The sequence below is a fragment of the Sipha flava genome, unplaced genomic scaffold (genome assembly GCF_003268045.1).
Source record: "Sipha flava isolate LNK unplaced genomic scaffold, YSA_version1 299_pilon_pilon, whole genome shotgun sequence".
Taxonomy (NCBI): domain Eukaryota; kingdom Metazoa; phylum Arthropoda; class Insecta; order Hemiptera; family Aphididae; genus Sipha; species Sipha flava.
Window position 1 is genome coordinate 1,653,833 of NW_020272971.1, and position 22,339 is coordinate 1,676,171.

Here is a 22,339-nt window from a genome sequence, read left to right on the forward strand (position 1 = left end):
TTGATATCTTGCTCTGATAAGAGAATCGCAGTAAATGGTTATCACCTTATCACAACACTTAATACAAATAATTATTTATTATTAGTCGTAACCGTTGAAATTGTTTTAATAACACGTGTAAAGCAATTTTTATTAAATACAATGGGTTTTAAATGGAAAGATGACCATACTCCATTAATACTTAGTTTGATGGAGGATTGCCAATGTCTGTGGAATACAAAAGTACCAGAATATAAGACTAAAGTATGTATAATTTGTTTTTATTTTACAATGAAAATATTTTCATGCCTAAGGTTTGTATAAAAATTAGGTAGTAAGGGACAGACCTTTAAATGAAATAGTGGTAGAGCTAAATTTTGATGGATAGACAGTAAATGACTTAAAGTAACTAAACTAACAAAACTAACTAACTTACTAACTAACTATTTACTTAAATAAAAAAATAATAATAATAGAATGAAACTATTATCATTTGTATCTATAACTATAAATGATAATAATAATACCATTCCACAATAAAGGATGTGATCATCTAAAGTGAAGCATGTAAACTGTTTGTTTAAATTTTCAATGTTTCACTGTGGATGATTTATCCAAAATGATCACCAAAAGTGAACCATGTTAACGCGGCTTTACATATTTTATTTTATAAACTTACAGAGATTATTTTTTCATATTCATTGTTATATTTGCTATATAATTAAAGAAGAAAAATAATTTAAAACAGATTTGATATAATAATTATAATATTATGTTTTACCACACCATTTCCTTATCAGTATTTTTTATCATTGGTTATTTGGATTTAAAATCAAATTTCTTCCCAATATTTTTCATAGCTGTAATGTCATAACTGTAATTTTTCATTTTTTGGGCAATTCTAGGAGATGTCATACATTCGCTATTTTGGGCGATCTTAACGCTCTCTATCGGCGGTTCACCATATTTTCTATCTGGCAACCTGTTTCTGTCTGCGCGAATAATAAATTATTTCTATACCATGTGCAAACGTTTACTACACGAAAATGGTAGCGATAGACGAAACAGTTATTACAACGAATTACATACAATCGTTCGAAGAATATAGAAGACGGTGTGTAAATATTTAAACGGGATCCACCAAGTGATGGATTTGAGAGGGAACGAAGTGGCGTTTACCACCCTTTGGGCATTTTTTTTTTTTTTTTGTTACTTGAAAAAGCGCTTTACAACATAATGACTATATAAAATTTATAAGTCATAACTATAACTTCAAACTTAATAAATTATACGAAAAAGCGTATTCTTTTGAATATCTAATCAATTTTTTTTATTTGATAAATTTTGAATATTAATAAAAACTATCGGATTGAAATAAAAATATAGTATACTGTTGAAAATAAATTGGTTATAACCACAAATATTATTGCTGACAACGGTTATAGTTTTTAATTTAAGTTACGATAACAGATAAAATCATTTAATCGCCAAGCTTAAGTTTTATAATATATATATATATATATATTTTTATTTTGTATTTGTTTACTGTTTAAATAATTGATAATAATAACAAAAACAGTGTCCGATTTAGGGGGGTACCTGGGTGACTAGTCACCCGGTCCCAATTCGAGCGGCCCTCATATTTTTTGGTAGTTTGCAATATTTTTGAATATTTAAATTTTATAATTATTTCAATGCAACGTTAAGTATTTTTTTTTTTTATAGAATTATAAAATTTTTAAAAAAAGAATGATAAAATTTGTCATAATATTATATAATATTAAATATTATCTATGGTATTGACTTCGTAAATTATTAATGTTTAATAATGTAATGTAATGTGTTGATAGGTGTAAAGTTGATTCAAGCTCATTCACAAAAGGTGAATAATTGGATACTAATTAAAAAACTATTTGGTGCGTGTACAAGTTATTTATGAATAATTTTGTTCTTTATTTCTTAATACAAAATTATAAATAAATTATAACGAATATAAAAATGTATTGCATGTCTTTACTCACTAACATATTGGTTTTAACAAATAATTTATAATGTTTGTTCTTGTGTTAAATTTTTTTGCTATACATGTTTCAGATGCTCAAAATTGTCTAAAACTAGAAATATGTTTTATTTACTTGTGATTTCAATGTTGGTCAGATTATAAATATTTTTTTCATTTTTATATTATACTTTATTATTTGCATGTATATTTGTTTATTATGCCTTGTAAAATAGATTCGAATTTAACAAAAATTAATAATATATTTCATTGTAATTAACCACCTATATTTTTTTCTATGTTAATTAAATTATCTTATATTATTGTTATAATTTGTGAGAAAATTTACATTAAAATAATAATTATAGTAGGTAATAAATTTGTTGAAAATATTATAATTAATTAAACTGATAATATTTTTTCGGTTGTTATTAATAAAATTATGTTCTTATTAATATCATTAGGCTGTGAAAATGATGAAATAGACTACAGCAAGTCGAAGAAAAATGTTGCTTTATAGCTATTATAGATCTCAAATGAATTTCAAGAATTTTTTGTGATGAATCCCCTGATAAAAATATGGATAAAATTAAAAACTTAAGACAGATTTTTAATGGTCAAAACCCAAAATGGCACCAATAATTCCAAGAATTAAAAATGTCATTTTTTAGCGATGATAATACCTTTAATGACTTGATAGATGACCCTCAATACCAACTTAATATCTAAAATCGATGAATATAAAACATACATTTCCCAGTATTGAAACTATGTTACAAATCCATTTGATAATGCCTTGTACAAATTGTAGCAGTGAACGATCATTAAAACGTGTAAAAACTCGATTGAAAACATGTTTATCTCAAGATAGGTTTGATAATCTGACTCTGTTAACAGTAGAACACGAAATAATAAAACAATTATCATATGATGACACATTGATTTGTTTTCGAAAGACCCTAGAAAAATAAATGTAATTATATAAAATAAAATATATATTTTTGAATAAGATAATTAATAATTTTTGAATAATATTTGAAAAATTAAACGGAGAAATTTAAACCAATTCTTTAATAAGAAACCTAAAATTAATACAGGCAATGGTGAGTAAATTATCTACTGATATAAAAAAGTTATATTATAATTTTTTTTTATTATTTATGACCCCAACAGTATTAATCCGAATAATCTCATCCCAGTTTTGGCTGAATCAAAGTCAGATACAAATTTTTAGTTGGAGGTACTTTCAATTTGTATTTTTAGTAAAAAGGTTTTTTAAAACTTTAAATTTGTTCAATACCAACTCTGTATCGTTTTATTTTAACTATGCAAAACAAATGATTCACATGTACCTACTCATTTAAATTTCGAACCTTTGTAAATCAATGTTGTTTACACATATTAAAAAAAGTTTAAAATAAAAAAAAATGAGTTTAATTACACATTCTAAATTGTTATGAAACAAAACAAATTTAGTTTTTGGTTAGAACTGTATAGCACTTGATGAAAAAAAAAAAAAATGTAAAAGTCATCAAAGTCCTAGCTCTAATCATTACTTATCGTGTAGCGGTACCGCGCTTAATTACTGTAAACTTCTTTAAATTGCGTTGCCTTCGTTGCCTCAACTGTGGCATTGTCGGCCTTGAGAGTAGTTGCGTATTCGAGAGGTTGACGACGGTGAAATAAAGATACATTACCGCTAACAGTACGATTGAACTTGCTTTTATTAGTGATTAATAAAAGGTTTTATTTTGTGATAATACTTATATCGTACAAAGTACAAATGTAGAACAATTGTTCGGTAGGAATATTATGTCTAAAAGAACCGAGTAGCAATCGTTCCAATTCGTTTTTTTCTGGACTCGTTCCAAAGGAACGTTTAGTTTCATAAAAGACCCGTCACTAATTAATAGTTATTCACTGACGAGACGAGTTGTATGCGATTTCGAGATCTACCAAAAGATTTGAATGTATTTATACTTTATAGTGTCGTAATTTTATTTAGTTCATTTTTTACTTAGTGACTATACCTTCTAAAAGATCTCATAATATGTTGAAGAATGAATTTCCTCAAATTAATTGGAAAGTTCGATTTTTTGCTATTGCAGTGAATTTTTGCATAAAATTACGTAACATATGGTTACGACACTTAATTTTCTCGACCAAAAAATTAGGACCATAAAGTAAAATATCTTTTAATCGTTTGGTGACACTGCTGTCACCATCGCCTGTAACATGAGTCATATATATCATTTTAAATATTATTTATTGACACAACACAGTTGATAATTATTAATTACAGTAATCCCTCGTTATCCGCGTTTTTTTATCCGCGGTTGGGTCCACGATAACATATTTTTAATGCGATTGCGATAACGTTTTACCGTTATTACACGAACACTGTAGAAATTTATTTTTGACAATAATTGTAGATAATTGTTGCTATATCGCCTTAGGTCTAACATATATACATTAAAAATACTTATACTTATTGTAGATAAAACACAAAAGGTTACCTACACCTGCACGATTAATAATCGTCAATTGCTCAGTTGTAAGATAATATTTGTGCGTGACACTTGTACAGCAGTGTTTAATAAATTTAGTAGTGAAAATATTTTTAAATGGCTTCTCAATGTAAAATATCAATAAAAATGGAGAAGAAATGTTTTATTACTCGTTCAAAAAATTGAAATTTTGGACAAATTAAAAAGTGGTGATACTGTAGCGTCACTTATTAGAACGTACAAAATGAATGAACCTAGTGTTCGAGAAATATGTAAACATTAAGAAATAATACAATAAATAATAAATAAATTAGTTGTAGGGATTAAAAAATTATTAATTGATTAATAATTAATTTTTAAAATTAAAAAAAATTAAACCTAACCTCCCTTTTTACATTTTTACATACAGTCTCGTTATCCGCGGATTCGCTATCCGCGCAGGTTTGCTGGAATGTAACCTTCGCAGATAACGAGGGATTACTGTATTAATTAATTGCAATATTTTAATGCAATTTTTAGATACTAACATAGGTACTCACCAAGTAAATTACGATACGCAGTGGCGTACATACATGGGGGGGGGTCGGGTTCAAGCCCCTCCAAGACCAAAAAAAAGAAAAAAGAAAATTGTGATATAATTGATGACGGTAATATATTCGTAATTTCATTGTTACGCTTTGAACCTAAAATATACAACTATACAAATATTATAATAATTAAATAATTATATTGAAAAATTATATTTGAAAAGTTTTGTAAATTTAGTTGTTTTTGTATTTCTATAGTTACTATGATAATTTACTATAATGTAAAAGTAAACGGTAAATTGTTAAAACAGTTGTATAAAGTAATATCTATTTATCTGTGCAACGAAAAAAAAATATAACAATTATTTTTGTTACCCCCCCCCCCCCTCAAAGTAAAATTAAATGTACGTCACTGAAGATATGTTAAACGTTACTAAATACGTAATTACAATACCAATATAATCAATAGAAACCAATAATAACACTAACATAATAAAAATTACACACTGAATATGACTAGCATATTATATACATATATTTACATATACCTATTTAAAATAAAGTTTAATAGAAAAATCTACCAATAAACATACAGATGCTTTCACTGTTTTAGTTTTTGGGTAGAATATTTTTATAGATGCTAGTTTACTATACTATAGGTATTAGGAATTTACAAGGCTGGGCAAGTTAACTAATTATTTTAACTCGTTAAAAGTTAAAAGTTAATTTGAAAAAAAAGTAACTTAACTTAGTTAAAAATAAGTTAATTTTCTTTTTTTTATGTACAATATATTATCATACATTTTTATCAAAGCTTAACAAATAACACAATATAATGGAAGTCTAACTATTTTCAATAAACATATGTAATTGTATTAAATACAGTAGGTACTTAGTAAGTACTAAATATAATTTTAAATATATGAAATTTATATTAGGACAAATTAATAAATTAACTCGTTAAGTTAGAAGTTGTTTAAAAAAAAAAGAAACTCGTTAAGCTGGAAGTTACTTTTGAAAATAAAAGTAACTCGTTAAATAACTTAGTTAAAAGTAACTTAACTTTTTAACTTAACTTTAACTTTTTAACTCGTTAATGCCCAGCCTTGGGAATTTATATTACATTTCAACAAGTAAATTCAAATTCTAAAATACAGTCGATTCTGCTTTATTGGGACACATCAGTTGCATGTTATTTTGTCCCAATAAAGCGGTTGTCCCAAATAATCCGAAATGAAAAAAACCATATAAATTTATTGAAAAATTGATTTCTTATGTTTTTATTATTACTAATACTTATTACAATAACACAATTATAGAAATTATTTATTAGATATTATTATACAAACATTTTATATAAAATTAATAGATGCTTACCTTTCTGTACAGATGGACCACCGATTTTTAACACCTATTTTTTAATACCTAGTAATTGTTTTTCTGATAGTACGCTTTACCATCAATTTTTTATTTGCCATAGTTAAAAATTAAGCTCTCGTGTTTCTCATCGAACGGACAAACGATAAATAACGAGTTTTAATTTTGGATAAGGTACAATTATTAGAAATTTAAAATATATGTTTTGTACTTCATAAATATTATACATACAGTATATTTGTATAGTATACATTGTATACGTATAAATATTTTTTTATATGATTAATATATAAATCACATAAGTGATTTGGTTTACTCGTTGAAAATGGTAAATATTTATAATAATATTATCCTTCACTAGTTAGATTAAGGCACTATAAAAGGTGGATATGATCGTTCGCTATTTTGCGACAGTTGATACATAGTGATAACAGATTCAGCCCATTCAGCTGAACATCTTATAATATGTTTTTAATTTATATATTATGTGTGAAACTATAAAATTCTACAAGACATGGGTGGTTGTACAGCGGTATACTGTTCCAATACACGTAGTGAAGGTTTTCGTCTTTTTCGGTTTCCAAGAGACCTTAAAAGACGAAAAACTTGGTTACAAAATTGTCGCCGTGACAAATAGCAACCTACAAATTCTTCTGAGTTATATGAAGAAGTATTAGATTAAACTAAAGAATCCTTATTCATAATGTATTTATACAATTTAGTCATGTTAATATTTTGTCAATTGTTTCCTTGTCGGGTGAAAATTGATTTGATACTTCATCCCTCTGCAGCAACGCGAATATTTTACTGCAAATATCTTCTTTTCGTTTTAAAAGCATTTGGTTTGTGTCCATATTTATATTTATATTCGACCTATGATTAAAAATCATAGTATCAATTATGGACATTTCCATGTCGTCGAGAAAACCACAATCGGTTTCTCATCTGAATTTATTTGATATTTTGGTCTTGAGGACCTCTTTGACACTGCTCAAAACGCACTTTAATTTTTTTTTCTCCGCGGACATGTTATAAACAGTTTTTTGTTCTTCATTGCACATATCTTTCAAGTTTTTTTTTTTTTTTTTTAGTGAAGCAACAATTACAAATAAATATAATCATAATGATAGTAATAAAAATAATAATAAAATTAATGATATTTATGGGTTGAATAATTAGTATTTTTCAGACTACAGTTCTATGACCTGTATACATTTAAGAATAATTTACTAAAACTATGCAAAACACGTGATTCGACGCTAAAATACAAACTCTTTTCTTACGGTAAAGGCTTTGTCTAACAGCTGAACAGGAAAATCGGACGGGGTCATTATTTTTGGATCGTTCAGTTCATGGTTTATCAATGTAACGTCCAAGTTGAACTGTTTATAATCACGTGTCACGCTCATTTTCCGTTCTCTCAGATAAACAACCATTTCGTTGAAAGCTGATATCGAGTTATCTATCTATTTATCATCAAATGAAAAACATAAGCAATCAGCACAACATCAACTGTACGTTCAAAACAATTCAAGCCACGGACCTTGTCTATGACGCGCATGTGCGCTTCAAATATATCTTCTATCGAAATCGTTTGTTCGCCAGGCAGATCGGAAGATTTCTCATGGTTCTTCAACGCGGGCTCGTCGTCGGTAACAAAACTAGTGAGTTTTCTTGACGTATGTTTTCGATATTCGTTGTTATATTTTTTTTGAAATTCACACGGTTTTTTAATTTGTCTATGGCACGTTGAATCGCCGGAGGTAAGGACGAGTATATTTTATCCACTCTTCGGAGAAACATTTCGATTTCGTTCGGTTATTGAACCACGTCGGCTTCCATATTTGTGATCGACGATTTCTGTTGCTTGAAAAATAAAGTTATAGACACGTAACGGCTGCCGCTGTATTTGTTGCTTTCTCTTCCGCGGTGGATTTATGTAAATCTGCACTTATACATTTCACGAATCGTCGCGTTGAACACGACATGATCGCATTTGGCATTATAATGCGGTTGTCACCTTATTGTGATTGTTATTAAATACTCACTGTGGTTTCGGATGCTTTTTAGACAATAATTCGTCCAATAAATCACGAAATATGCTCCGATGCGATTCACGGTTAACCAATGTTTTCACAAATTTGTCTTCTCTACGAACGAAACATTTTAGACTTGTTTACCATTTATGTTATCGTTATTTTTTAATTATTTATAAACTTATGTACTACCTATACACGTATCGAAATTATACTTACAAAATTCCCTTGACTTTCAATTTCGGTATTATGCCTCGATCAACAAAATAATTGACTTGTTGTAAATCTAACAGGCTATTTTCGTGTTCCAGCTCCAAATTCAAACGTAACTTTTTGGCTTCAGACTGTGTTTCTTTTACGGGTAAAACGCTGAACTTCTCGTTGAGCTGAAAATAATCTCTATGAAACGGTTGTGTTAATAACTTACTATCAGCTACTAATTGCTTGAATTTTTCCTTTATATTGGACAATAAACATCTGAATTTCTCCTTTTTTTTACAAGCGATTTCTAACGCTTTACGTTCAACCATTTTTCTCTCTTCCAAACTAAATTTCAGGTTAATCAATAAAAAAAACAGCTTACTTGAAAAATGTACGAAGAAGCAGCAAATCTTTTGCGTGCGGACGGCAACAATATCCGTCACTGACTTTATTTGGTATTTATAATATATACTTATATTTGTGTAAAGATACCCGATTGGAAAGTAAAGATGCAACTGGATTGGATAATAAATTGAACGCCGGATAATAATAACTACATGTAGTAATATTTGCACATAATACAAAATATTTACAAAAAACTAACTATGTGTAACTATGTTACAAAAAATAAACAACTTAATGTTTGCAGCCTTTATTTTAAATTGTTTATTTTGTTTAAAATTAAGTACAATATAAACAAGATTAGGTGTATGTTTAATATGTCGAGTACATACGTTTTTAATGAAAACATTCATACATTATACTACAACCATATTCGTATAGTATCAATAATACAAATAGATAATCGTATTAATGGCACAATAAAAAAATAAAAAATTGGTAAAGGCCAAATTTAAAAAATAATTATTTCATTTAATTAAATACCTACTACTTATTTCAAATATTTACCCTCCCTCCATCGGCTTCACCTATTTCAACCAACTTAATTTATATTGACTAGAAAAAAGAACCTAAATTAGTTGAAAAGTATATTTATCATCTTAATTTTTTTAGGTTAGGTTTACAGGTTTCATTATCCTAACCATTTCACCTCCACAGTTCGGTGCATCCCAAACGGTTTCCAACCATTGTTTGCTTATTCACAAACATCTACCGTCAAAAAAAGTTATCGAACAGATAAATTTCCAAACGGCTTAGATAGTTGACAAGAAATGAAAATAATTAAATACTTTAAAATCTACATTCTAAAGCCGATATCATACGAATGTGTACTTAGCAAGTATCATAATGGTCGATGTAGTTGTGTGTATTCTGTCGTTCTTACATGACTCATATATTATCAATATCTAATCGATAGCGTGTGTTCTGTCAATGACTAATTAACATTATTGACAATAATAAGAGCTTCAAATAGATACATAAAGATCTACATTAAAATCGATAACAATTTTGATGTTTATATAAACATACATTTTTTTAAAACATATTCTATTTGTTAACGCTAAAATTTAATATTATTTTAATACAATTAAATTCACAATATCAAATAAATTATTTTTTATGTAATTTTTATAATTTATTAAGAATATAGCCTTATAAAATATCAACACATTTTTAATTGTACCTATTTTGAGACAGCCCTAAGTCTGTATGAAGGGGAAGGAATTTGTGTTGTGAAAAACTGTAGCCTTTTGGAAATTTTCTTTTTTATAAAACGGAAGCCTTTAGTAATCCATATTTTTGAAAAATGAGTGTCATTTACGAAAATCGGGAGCCGAATGAGCTACGTTCTTACAGTTTACATCTGATTTTTATTAAAAAAAAGTTTGAACTAAAAAAAATATTATTTAATATTATTCCATTGAATTTGAAAATATTATATCCTTCCATTATTTAAATATTTAAAAAATATATCTGGAGGGAAGCAAGTGCTTTTTTTAATACAAAATTATGCCACTAAATCGTATTAATAAAATGTATGGTGACAGATGATGCACGATTATAGATTAAATCAATTATCATAGATGCATTGTATATTTCTATGAGTAACCTTCATACTATGGGTTCAATCTCTTTTGAGTCCTTTTGTTCCACGTTATTCCATTTTTGTAATTTTGAACTGCCGAAAATCAAAAATGCAAGTCCTGTTGTTGAACAAACCGCTGCTGATACGATGAAAACTTTTTTCCATTGTTCAATGGTTTGCTATAGAAACATAACTTTTCTTAAAATAGACATCATCGTATCAATAATTATTATATGTATAATATATAATTATGTTTGATGGTCAAATAAGTTAAATTAATGAAACATGAAAGGCTATACAAATAAAAATATATAGTGTGATTGATAACAGAAATTTATGTTGACAGTGTCAAATTAATAAACGGCTTTTATTTTTACAGTAAGGTATGTATATTTTATATTTAAATATCTTGCACTAAGTCGAACTTAACAAAAAAACATGTGCATTATAGTAAATTTGTGAACATATTTTGTTGCATATTACTTACATTGTTTTTAGTTTTTAATAGTTCTTGAAACAATAAACGTATAAAGCAAAAACTGAAGAAATAATTCCCCTGATAACTTTTTTAATGAGATATTAACAGTGAAACGTCAATATTACAGAATCAAAAAAAAAAAAAAAAATGATAAATTTCAATCTCTACTCGTATATCTTTTCATAATAGTATGAGTACTGTAAATCAGGGGTGGTCTGGGCCGGTGGCTTACTGTCTTATAGGACAATGGGCCGCTTCCCGTATATATATATATTACGGGCCGATGCCCGCTGGCTGGTATCTACGGGTTACGCTTACGCCTAACTAAATTACAAAAATAATTAAGCAAAATATCAACTAGAAATTAAACAGTATGATGGAACGGTATAATCAATATTCATAAGCACGTTCTATTACCTACTACAAACGTCGTGGCATCCAGACCATAGAGCTGGAGTGTAGTTATCATGTGCTAAGATAATAAACGACTAGAAACGAACAAACTGGAGGGTGTGGGAGAAATTGCTACAAAAGTATATAGAATTTGATGGCACAGCCAATATGCGTGGTGAATTTAACGATCTTCAAGCGTATATCAGAAGAGAAAATCCTAAAAGTGTATATATCTAGTGCTATGTACATACATTGAATTTATGTACTTGTGACTCGTGTTTGAATATTCGTCGAAATTTGTCAACACTGTTATTAAAATTATTATCTTAAATTATTTAGACTTTTACGTGTATACTTCTAGCGAGTAGACTTACAGTACTCAGTGACCTGCCTTTCTAAGCCATTAAGAGAATCAATATTAAGGTGGTATAGAGATCTCTTTTATTAAAATTATTCCTCTCTAGTATTCAAAGTAGGTAGCTTCATTGGAAGCCCTCCTACATCATGTAAATTTCAATGTTAAAAAGAAAAATCTTTTATTCATGATAACTTGTTATACTTAATTGTATAATTCATATTTAATTCAAAATATAATATAAAAAAAAAAAATTAAAAAATTAATATTTTACTTATTTACTTATATATTTTTAGTTTTATTTTGTTAATACCTATAAAAATAGACTAAAGCCTTAATATATTATCTAATAACTAATTACAATATATTATTTTCCTTACATTTGGAAAAAATTGTAAAATTAATTAATTTTTTTGGCTAAGTCCTATAGCCTGCCAAATTGTGCTAATGGAAGGAGATTTAAACCCTACAGACTCCCTTATATTTAAAAAAATGTATGTATAAATAATTAAGAATATATATTACTAGGTGGTCTATCATTATAATATGTTATTATTATAACAGGAACATGAGCTGTAGGTAATGAAATGTAAATTATTTTTAAGTTTGTATTGAAAAAAAATTAGTTCCCCCTCCATGACCACAACTCAAATACGCCCTTGGGGTTGCTATTATTTCGAGGACAGTGAGCCGGGCTCTACCCAGTTTGCCCCTGCCGATGTCATAGGTGACCTACATTGCTAAGTGTTTATGGGTAGTATCATAACTACTTATCTTTAGTTAAATACTTGCAAATATATATATATTTAGACTATGAACATACAGTATTGAAAATATTTATTTTCACCGTTCTGCAGGTTAATTTCCTTAAATATCCAGCGATTAGTAATACTTAATAAGTTGAACAAAAAATATCCGCATTTTACCCACCCAAAAAATTTTCTATGTATATAGCTTACCTGTTGAAATGTGATCAGTCCTACGATATAGGGTGAGATGCTGATGCAGCAAAACACAATTGTTCCGTTTATACCTTGCAATACGCCTGCGTGATTGGGTGCTAGATCCACGATGCCGGGAAGAGCTCCGGAAGAAATTGCACCACTTACGACTACGGCGGATACCAAATTGAAAATGGCGAATGTCTCGTTATTGCCGGAAAACGAAAACAACAGCATGAACAGGCCGTGAATGATGTTGCTGAAAACGCATGCCATTTTCCGAACGTTCGTGATGGACATGATTTTGATTTTGATCAGGTAATCGCAACCACATCCGAAAACGAATGAAAACGGCCACAGTAACAGATGCGGTATGCCCGACCAAATCCCCGTCTATACATTACGGAAACAGGAAAAAATTTTCAAATTAATCGTGGTATAAGCGCACAAGTTATGTGGTCGGACATGTTGAAAAAAAATATTTTGCGTTGAACAGGTTATAGGATCGTTTACATAAGCAACACAAACTGTTGTTTAATCGGTCAACTTACACGGACAAAACGCTTCGCTAAATGAAACGCTACTTATGATACGACTTCAAAATGATACGCAAAATTATCGACCGCCAAACAATGCGTGTTGCTCGTGAAAATCATCTCCTATCCCTTTCGCGATACATGCGTAAGTGGTATACAGTTTCATACCTGTTTCAAATTGAAACCCAATACGAATTTGAAATACGTCGGCACTTGCAATGATATCGTGTACATTCCCCAGTTATAACCAATTTGCGATATGATGTTCACTATGAGCGGCACAGACGTGATGATCGATTTCCATGGCGTCGAGGACTGCGGAAAACGTGTACCGATCATTAACAACAATAATAATTATTGGCGCAGTAGGAAACACTGAAAAAACATCCAAGCCGGTGACCGTAACTGTTTTACAGTTCAATAACTGTACGTGCGAGTGTTCGTTTAATTTAACGGTGGACACTTGATAAATAACACATATATTAATACGATTTCGTTATGGTCGCTTACGGATATGTTTTTCACTATGCAGTTGCCGAGGCTGTCTTCGATGTACTTTCGTTCCTTCTCGCTTATGGTCGGGTGCGTGTTCGGCGAATCGTATATGAGATAAGTCCAGCATGCGTGCCACAGCAGACCAATCAGTCCTGTAACGTAAAATATGCTCTCCCAGCCCATCCAATCCATCAGGTAGCCGCACAGTATGTACGTCAGTGCAGTTCCAACGGACGTGCCTATAATATAATAAAATTATGATATTTGCGACACATGAGATGTAACTTTTTAAGGCTTAAGTCTTTCGAAACTCGCAGATTTTGACGGGCAAAAAATGTGCGATTTTATCAAAACATTTACGACACCGTACGACACGCTGTATATGTAATATGTAAATTTAGATATTGAGCATGTCTTAAGCATCTTAAACGAAAGAAAACATTGGCTAGCCGAATTCGGTTAAGGAAATAGAATATTTTTATGTAGGATTAGAATATTATACCCACGTAGACTATTCAACTACGAAATTTACTCTAACACTTCAAACACTAATCACGTCACTTACACAGAAAATGAACCACTAATGTCGTTAATTCGCAATATTTCAAGATCAGTGGTACCACATTAAAACTCGCTTAAAACGCTTTTCAAGGGATCAGATCATTAGAGCGTCTTAAATGGAAAAGCGTCTTATACGAGAATTGAAAAAAAATATTGTGATTCAAATATCGAGTTTATTTTTTTTATTATTGTATATAACTAAACAGGTAAGACATTTATAAACTATAATTATATATATTTATTATTATTAAATTTATTACATAATATGTAAACATATTATATTTATTATTTATTTGTACATTGATACATATGTATTTTTATACTATTATTTTTCTATTCCATTACATATTAAATAAATTATCTATTTTTGTTTGTTTAAGATTCTGAAAGTAGGTTTCAGCAATAAAGTTTTCGATTTTGTTGACATAACCAAACATTTCTTCGTCATTTTTTACAGAGGACAATACTTTTCTAATTTCTGATAGATATTGTAAACCAGAAATAACTGTAGGAGTAGGTATTGAATTGTCTAGCTCTTCTTAATCGTCGCATAATACAACGAAATACGTATCCAATCATTAGGATACTGTATGTAGTATGATAAAATAAAACGATAAATATATGAGTAAAATTTTTATTTTTATTTTCACATAATTACTGAATTTAATCATAATCTATTGAACAACAGAGCTTCTTATCCTATAAGATAGTGAAAAACTGTGCGTCTTAACAAGTAGTTTTCACATGACTAGTACAGGATAGTATTGACTAGTATAGGAAATGTCCAGGGACCGACGGAAAACAGCGTTTTAAGCGAGTCTTACTGTATTAATATCTAGAGTACTTTTCCACTTATAATTTTATATTATTCGTAAACATTTTTACTGTATAAATTGCATACATCTAATGATTTATTCTTCAATGTGACTTCCCAAAAATAATCAAATCCTTGATTATGGCATTTAAAATTTAAGAATAATACTAAAACGTTTGCTAATGTTTAAATTTTGTTATTTCGATTGACTTGCCACTTGCTTTCTATTTTAATACATTTTGTATTATGCTAATAATAGCAGACAACCGGTGACGTGATTTAATTTGATTTGCGGAAAATAATTAATTTTATCATCTTACACCGTGTCCTCCCACACCACTACCTACGCAACTATATACACCTATTGCAAACGCTGAAACACATTACAGTGATGAAGATTACTTATCCTGAACTCGTCGAACTCAGATGACTACGCAATTACCTACACAATTATAATGTATATCGTTTTCGATAAGTAATGTAGCGTACATTTATTTTACGAAGTTTGATATCAAATATCCACGTGGGTGAAATTAATAAATATCATATTTGGTATTATAAATAATATAAGAGATAATCAAAAGCGTAGGTTTCTAAAAGGGAGTAGTAACAAATTATAATCAAATTTTAATTTTCGATATTTATAATTTTCTAATTTTAAATTTAAAAATAAATAGGTAATTTCATATTTTTAATACCCATTATATTATGAGGCACAAAAGAAAACATATTATTATAGTTTACTGATTTTCCATACTTGAAAAAAAAATTACGAGGCTAGAATTTGAATACACTAAACATTATTAAAGACAGTGCTTGACTTGACAAAATTAAAGAAGGGGGATTCCATTTGCTTAAAAAAAATTGCGTTCCCAAAACGCGTTATAATTATAACGTAATAATAGTAGGGAAGACACTAACATTTCTAAAAATTAGAAGTGGTACTCCACCCTTCTGCGTCCCTCCACAAGTCGAGCACTGATTAAAGATATATCATTATGTTTTGTTTTTATTTTTATTTTAATATAAAATAAAAGGGTTAGACATTTAAAATTACTCTTAAAAGCCAGCATTTGTTTCATATCTGAAAAATAATGTAATAATATACAAGCAACAAATCGTATGTTTTTGTTCAGTAAAAAATAATAAAATTAAAATCGAAAAGCTAGACTTTGGATAGTTTTAAATAAAGGTCGATGATGATAACCTAAATATAAATGGTCTAAAACGGCTAAGGTTTATAATGTTCCCGAAGAATGAAAATATTTCGTGATTATAGAACAGTGCGTAATTAAACCACATTTTATGATTAAGCACTACGACGAACACTATAAAAAACTTATTTAGGTACATTTATTGAAATCCTAGGTCGAACGGTCAGAATATTAAAATATCAAAAGAGAACGAAATTAGTGGACTATTCATAGAATATTATTTTATGCGTTGTGCGCACCCATTCACGTTTAGCAAAAGAAAAAATTCGGTCCATACGGGATGACTAATGGGAATCAGAGGGACGGGGAGAGGTTAGTGTAATAGATCGTTATTAATGCCAAACGAATTACAATAATACATATTTACTGTGCACACGTCTGTGTAAAAAATGATCGCCACCTGTGCACTGTGCGCAGCCATAGATTTGACCCACGCGGTGCAGGTAAACGATTGTGTGAAACCCGTTGACACGATTCACTCGGGCCGAGATGTTTGGCTCTACGACCTGTGCGATGAACGGACAGTTGTACAGAGTGCGACCGAGCTACAGTGTGATTGACGCGTGTACGCAATACGTTCCATCGCAACTCGCACACGAACCTAAATGACCGATCCGACCAACGTTGGTGGGAGATTTTACGGGACCCGGGGCAGATTTTGTTATGGGGCCCTAGAAATTTTTTTCGTGAAACCAAAATATATTTCATTAATCGCTCTAGTACTCGTAGGCCATATTTTTCTTATATACATAAGTTATGTAAAAATGGATGTTATATCTTATCGTCAAAGCGTCAACAATATACTATCATTTATTAATTTATTATTATTATACTAATTGCACTACAATAAAGGTACCTACTAAACATAATATTGAATTTAGGGATTAAAATACCATGTACATTTTCATGTGCCAGGAGGGACTTGTTATTTGATTTTAAAAACGATATTACATGGTAGGCTTACAAATTGTTAAATTCCATGTAAGGCGCGGGCCCCTGGGCAGCTGCCCCTTCTGCCCTTCCACCGGCACTGGATCCGACGCGTTCTTGTACCTCTACAGCCGACCGCGCGAATTCATCATCGTTTACCCCGCCCGTCTAAACCCTATAACTCATCCATGATACATCACACGGTGCGCGCGCGTCATTGCCGCACGAGCAAAAACAACAGTGTCCATAATACGCAACTTTCGTTTCATGCAATCATACCGTAGCGATCGAATCCGTGGATATATCGTGGAGATTATTTTCAGACATTTATTAGGAAAGCGTTCGCACTAATGCTACAATTGGTTAAGAAAAGGTTTATAAACGACTATTGAATAGGAATTTAACTCAAATTAATTAATTAATTGATTTTAATTACAATACATTACTTTAGTGATGGCAATATTTGTAATCAACGCAATTGTAAATCTACCAAAGAAGTGACAAGAATTAGTTATCAGGGTATTATGTAGGATAAAAATTTAAAGTGGAACTTAGATGTTCATAACTTCGTTGGAAAATTACGTGGTGTAACTTATATATTTATATTAAACAATCAACACGTAGGTATAGTATACTTTGTTTTATATCAGTCAATTCTTCAATTTGAACTATCAGTGTGGAGTGGTTTGAATGTTAGTGTACTAAAAAACTTCAAGCCAATCAAAATAATATTTTTAGAATCTGTTTGAATAAAAGTACTCTATTGAAGGATCGACAAATCAAAACGACAAAAATCTGAGTGTATTACCAATTAAATACCTTTATAAAAAAACTGGTAATAAAAGTAATTCACTTGTGAATAAAGAGAGCATTTATTGTATATTATTTCAATGAATATGGAAACAAATTTTTTGGTCAATCATATTTAGACCCTACGTATTTCAATTTAATTCCTATTCAGAATAAAAAAAACATACATAGTATTCAAAGAAACATTAAAAATATTATACTTATATATAAATAGTTATTTTTAGATTTGAGCTAAAACTTTTTAGTTTCATATTGGTAATATATTTAAGTTCTATATAGTTAATATCAGTTTTAATTATATTTATAATAAACTATATCTTTAATATACCTTATATTTTCTAAATCTATTTTAATGTATCTGTAATTGTTCTTAATAATTTGTTGTAAATTAATTAAAAACGTATTAGTCTCCGTTTATAGCTCAAGCATTGCTTAAAAAAGACAGATAATCATAAAAATTATTTACAAACGATGTACTATCTATTGATGATTTAAGGGCAAATAAATCGTATGTTAACGTAACCTGACTAAACATGTTATGTTATTTTTCGGTGTTCTTACACTTAGTATTATATACAATATTGTCGATGATTCGCGCGTTCGAATATGACTGTGGATGTGGACGAGTGCACGTCGTCACGAATTGTGAAAAAACTGCAGCGTGTTACGCGGTGTGCCGACGCACGTGTCCGAGTTTTTCCCGAGCGCCCGATTCAGCGTGGACATCTGCATCACAATATTGCAGTGGCTCCGAACACGTACTCGAGGCGGTGCATCTGCACCATCATAAGATTTCCTGATGGGCACCGGGTCCGTACGTTTTTGAAAAACTTGCACTCGGTCGGTAGTATGGATAGTAGGTATCTCATTGAATATTTTTCAATATTATTCATCGAATATGAACACGGTGTCTAGGCAGAGATAGTTAGGTTAATGCGTGTTTGCACCACCAACTAAAATGTGGATGGATGCCCGCCACTGCAATGCTGTGGTTCATTTTTCAATAAATCCTAATCGTACGACGCACGTTTTCCTTCCAGCGGAAAGTGGAATGCAGATCGCGGGTATTGAAATTATTCGGTACCCACGACTATTGCATGTGGTGCCGTAGCAACCAATAATATTGCGCCCTTATGTATTTTCAGTTAAAAAAAAAAAATTATAATTGTTAGGTATTGTTTTTAACGTGTGCTTCGATTGATGTAAACGACGTTAAAGTTGTTGCAAATAAAATACTAGTATATAACATCGATTGTTGTAATTTTTAACATAGAACGCAAATTTTCCATTTTCGTCCCTTCCCAAGAATCCCGCCCGGGGCGCAGGAACTTCCCGCCGCTTCCCCTCTCCCAACTAGCTTTTGTCCGGATCACGTGTGATCTGGGCGCATTGGATACGTACCGAAATATGCTGACACGAAACGGCTGCGCTCGTGCGGCGGAATCCATTTTCCCGTCATCGCCTGCATCGACGGCCACGCTACCCCGGCGATGAGCCCTTGGACGATTCGCAGAAGTAGCAGTGCCTCAAAGTTCAATTTCGCCATGAACGGGATGGCGCAGGTGAGAAGCGCGACCAAACCGTTGCTGAAGCCGAATATGGATTTGGCACCGAACTTTTGAGCCAGCAAGCCACCGGGAATTTGTAGTACCATGTGCAACCAGAAGAACGCTCCTTTGACTGTGTTTTGCTGCCGTTCGTCCCAGTCGAAAACATTTTCCTACAATCGAACAAATCATTTGTAGCGTCAGTTAACACATTGCGCAAGTCGATCGATACAAACGCAGCGTGACACATTTCATCCGATCGCGATCCGATCCCGGTCAAAGATAAAAGCTTATTTGATTCATATTTTAATTTTTATGCGGTTCACACGGTTGCGATATGAAGTATTAATTGCGAATTTCTATGAAAAATTTAATCATTCGTAATGTTATAACTTATAAAACTACTTTAAACTATTAAACATTTTCTATTACTAATGATTTATAAGTAATAGTAAATTTTCAATAGTTTTTTTTTAATTTTTAAAATATTTATTAGAGTTTCTTTCTTTTTTTACTAACACTGAACTAGTATTCTGAAAGTATTAGAAAACTTACTTAACATTACGTTATCATAGAGCTCATAATATAATCAACTGTTAAAAATATATTACAAAATTAAACAGAGTAAAAAAATGTATATAAAAAAATTTATTTTTACTTATTCTGTATAATAGTGTCGAAAGTTTGATTTACGATGGTTAAATATATCAAATTGTATTTGAATTAAAAGAAAGTTAAGCTTTTCCGTTAAAATACAAGGTATTTATTTTAAGGATTTAAGATATTTTTTGATATAGTAATAATTTTCAAAAACATTTTAGTGTATACCGTGGGTTCAATGACATTTTTAAAAGGGATCACGAGGAATGATATCTTCTCTCAAGTTCAGATTAATCTATGTATACTATTAATACGTATAAATTATATGATACACGCAATGTATATTATATGATGTATGTTAATAAATATTGGCATAGTTAAAATAAAAATGTTATCTAAAGCGCTTGTTAATAAAATCGAATATTCTTATATAATGGTTTATTGTTTTAAATTTAAAAACAGCAATGCGACGCAACAGAGCTTTTACTAGAATGTGAAAAAACGAGACAAATCAATAATTTTGTAAATATTTGTTTCTCTCGTACATAATGTTTTTCGTCTCCACTTTGTTGAGCGCCTAGGCTTGGTTACGGAAGAAAGAAAACATTTAGATAACTTCGCGTCTCTCTGAATACTTATTTTATTAAATAATTCATTCCCGAAATTGTCAAAAGATTAATGCTTGTGTATATTTTATTTTAAAAATGCATATGTATGCGTAAATAGATTATGATCGCCCTACATCGCCGCAGGTTATAAAAATGTTCGTGCTAACAGTGAGAAACCGCGCTTTTATAATTCAATATAAAAATTTTTCATTTACCAACGAAACGTTTAAATTGTAGTAAACAAATAAAGATTTTATTCCTTCAAAAACGCATTAAATGCAACTAATATAATGATACCAACTTTTAATAATTAATTTTCAAAGCACCGGATAAAAACGACGGGACACGTAATTAATTTTTAACAAATAGTTCTCACCTGGTTTAATATGTTATTGAATGATGATGATGCATTCGGTGAACTGTGGTGTTCGTAAGATTCATTTTGTAACTCGTAATACTTAAGTTTTGTGGTTTGTCGGACCATCGATACTATTGCTATATTGAGATTCATTCGAAGCATGAAGTTCATTGCAAAACCCCAAAAGGTCATGTACCATAATATTGTTCGTTCTGAAATCGCACAGCAAACAATAATATGCTACGTACATAATCACGCGTTCATAACAAATAATTAATTTATCGATCGACCGTAAGGAATAAGTCTTTGGTAAAGTATGAACGTCTGCGACGGACGGTTACAAACTGTTATTGACGCGGACGGTTAGACTGAAATGTATTTATGATTAAATATATATATATATATTTTAACACTTAAAATTAATTAGACTTAGTCCTTATATCGAATCGTATAAACGACGATTATTTTTGACATTTTACCGACTCTGCATTTTTCAACCTCCAATGTATTGTCTCCTCGTGTCTTCGATCACAAAGTACGTACCCGTAAGCAGGTACAACTTGCCACTATATTGTAATATTATGTAGAGGAATAAAACTGTTGTTGATAGGTTACGTACTGCAAATATGATAATAAATGCAATCTTAAAATTTATGACTTGATTATGCGTGCAATATTTAAAGAGCAGAAATAAGCTAAAACATCTGCATATCATTAATCTTAACTTTTAAATGTATATAACGTATTAATCCTCGGAAATCCATCAGTTCTCAACAAGGATTTATTAACTAATGCCAATAATGGTTGCGATATAAAAAATAAATACTTATTTTATACGTATATTTACATCCCAAAATCAGCAACTTCGTTTCGAACCGATTTCATCGTACTATCAGCGTGATTTCGTGCGCATGCCACTTTGAAGTTTCTAAGCACGTCCGTGCGTTGATCTTACTGCGCGTCCGTACTTAACGTTACACAATAACGTGTTTCAGAAGCAATGACGACAGTTATCATTTCACCAATTGTTGTTGAATAGTATAAAGAGAATATTAAACCGGTACAAAGAGTGTGTACAACAATTGA

General features: G+C 30.3%; 2 protein-coding genes across 4 annotated transcripts; both read right to left on the bottom strand.

Annotated features, from left to right (window-relative positions):
- Positions 1–8,046: 8,046 nt before the first annotated feature.
- LOC112685945 lies at positions 8,047–8,976 on the bottom strand. Its single transcript, XM_025558019.1, has 3 exons — positions 8,645–8,976; positions 8,438–8,539; positions 8,047–8,334 (listed from the first exon to the last, which is right to left on the bottom strand). The coding sequence occupies exons 1-3, from the start codon at positions 8,953–8,955 to the stop codon at positions 8,325–8,327; spliced, it is 423 nt and encodes a 140-aa protein (XP_025413804.1). The 5' UTR covers positions 8,956–8,976; the 3' UTR covers positions 8,047–8,324.
- Positions 8,977–10,497: 1,521 nt separating this feature from the next.
- LOC112685926 (vesicular glutamate transporter 1-like) lies at positions 10,498–22,330 on the bottom strand. 3 transcript variants are annotated; one of them, XM_025557981.1, is made up of 8 exons: positions 22,101–22,330; positions 21,737–21,871; positions 21,272–21,465; positions 19,542–19,860; positions 13,827–14,050; positions 13,485–13,631; positions 12,799–13,173; positions 10,498–10,792 (listed from the first exon to the last, which is right to left on the bottom strand). In XM_025557981.1, the coding sequence occupies exons 2-8, from the start codon at positions 21,741–21,743 to the stop codon at positions 10,640–10,642; spliced, it is 1,419 nt and encodes a 472-aa protein (XP_025413766.1). In that variant the 5' UTR covers positions 21,744–21,871; positions 22,101–22,330; the 3' UTR covers positions 10,498–10,639. The 3 variants fall into 3 exon arrangements, with proteins under 3 accessions (XP_025413766.1, XP_025413767.1, XP_025413765.1); XM_025557982.1 differs by having other exon boundaries at positions 21,733–21,871; XM_025557980.1 differs by lacking the exon at positions 22,101–22,330 and adding an exon at positions 21,979–22,067 and having other exon boundaries at positions 10,640–10,792.
- Positions 22,331–22,339: the final 9 nt, after the last annotated feature.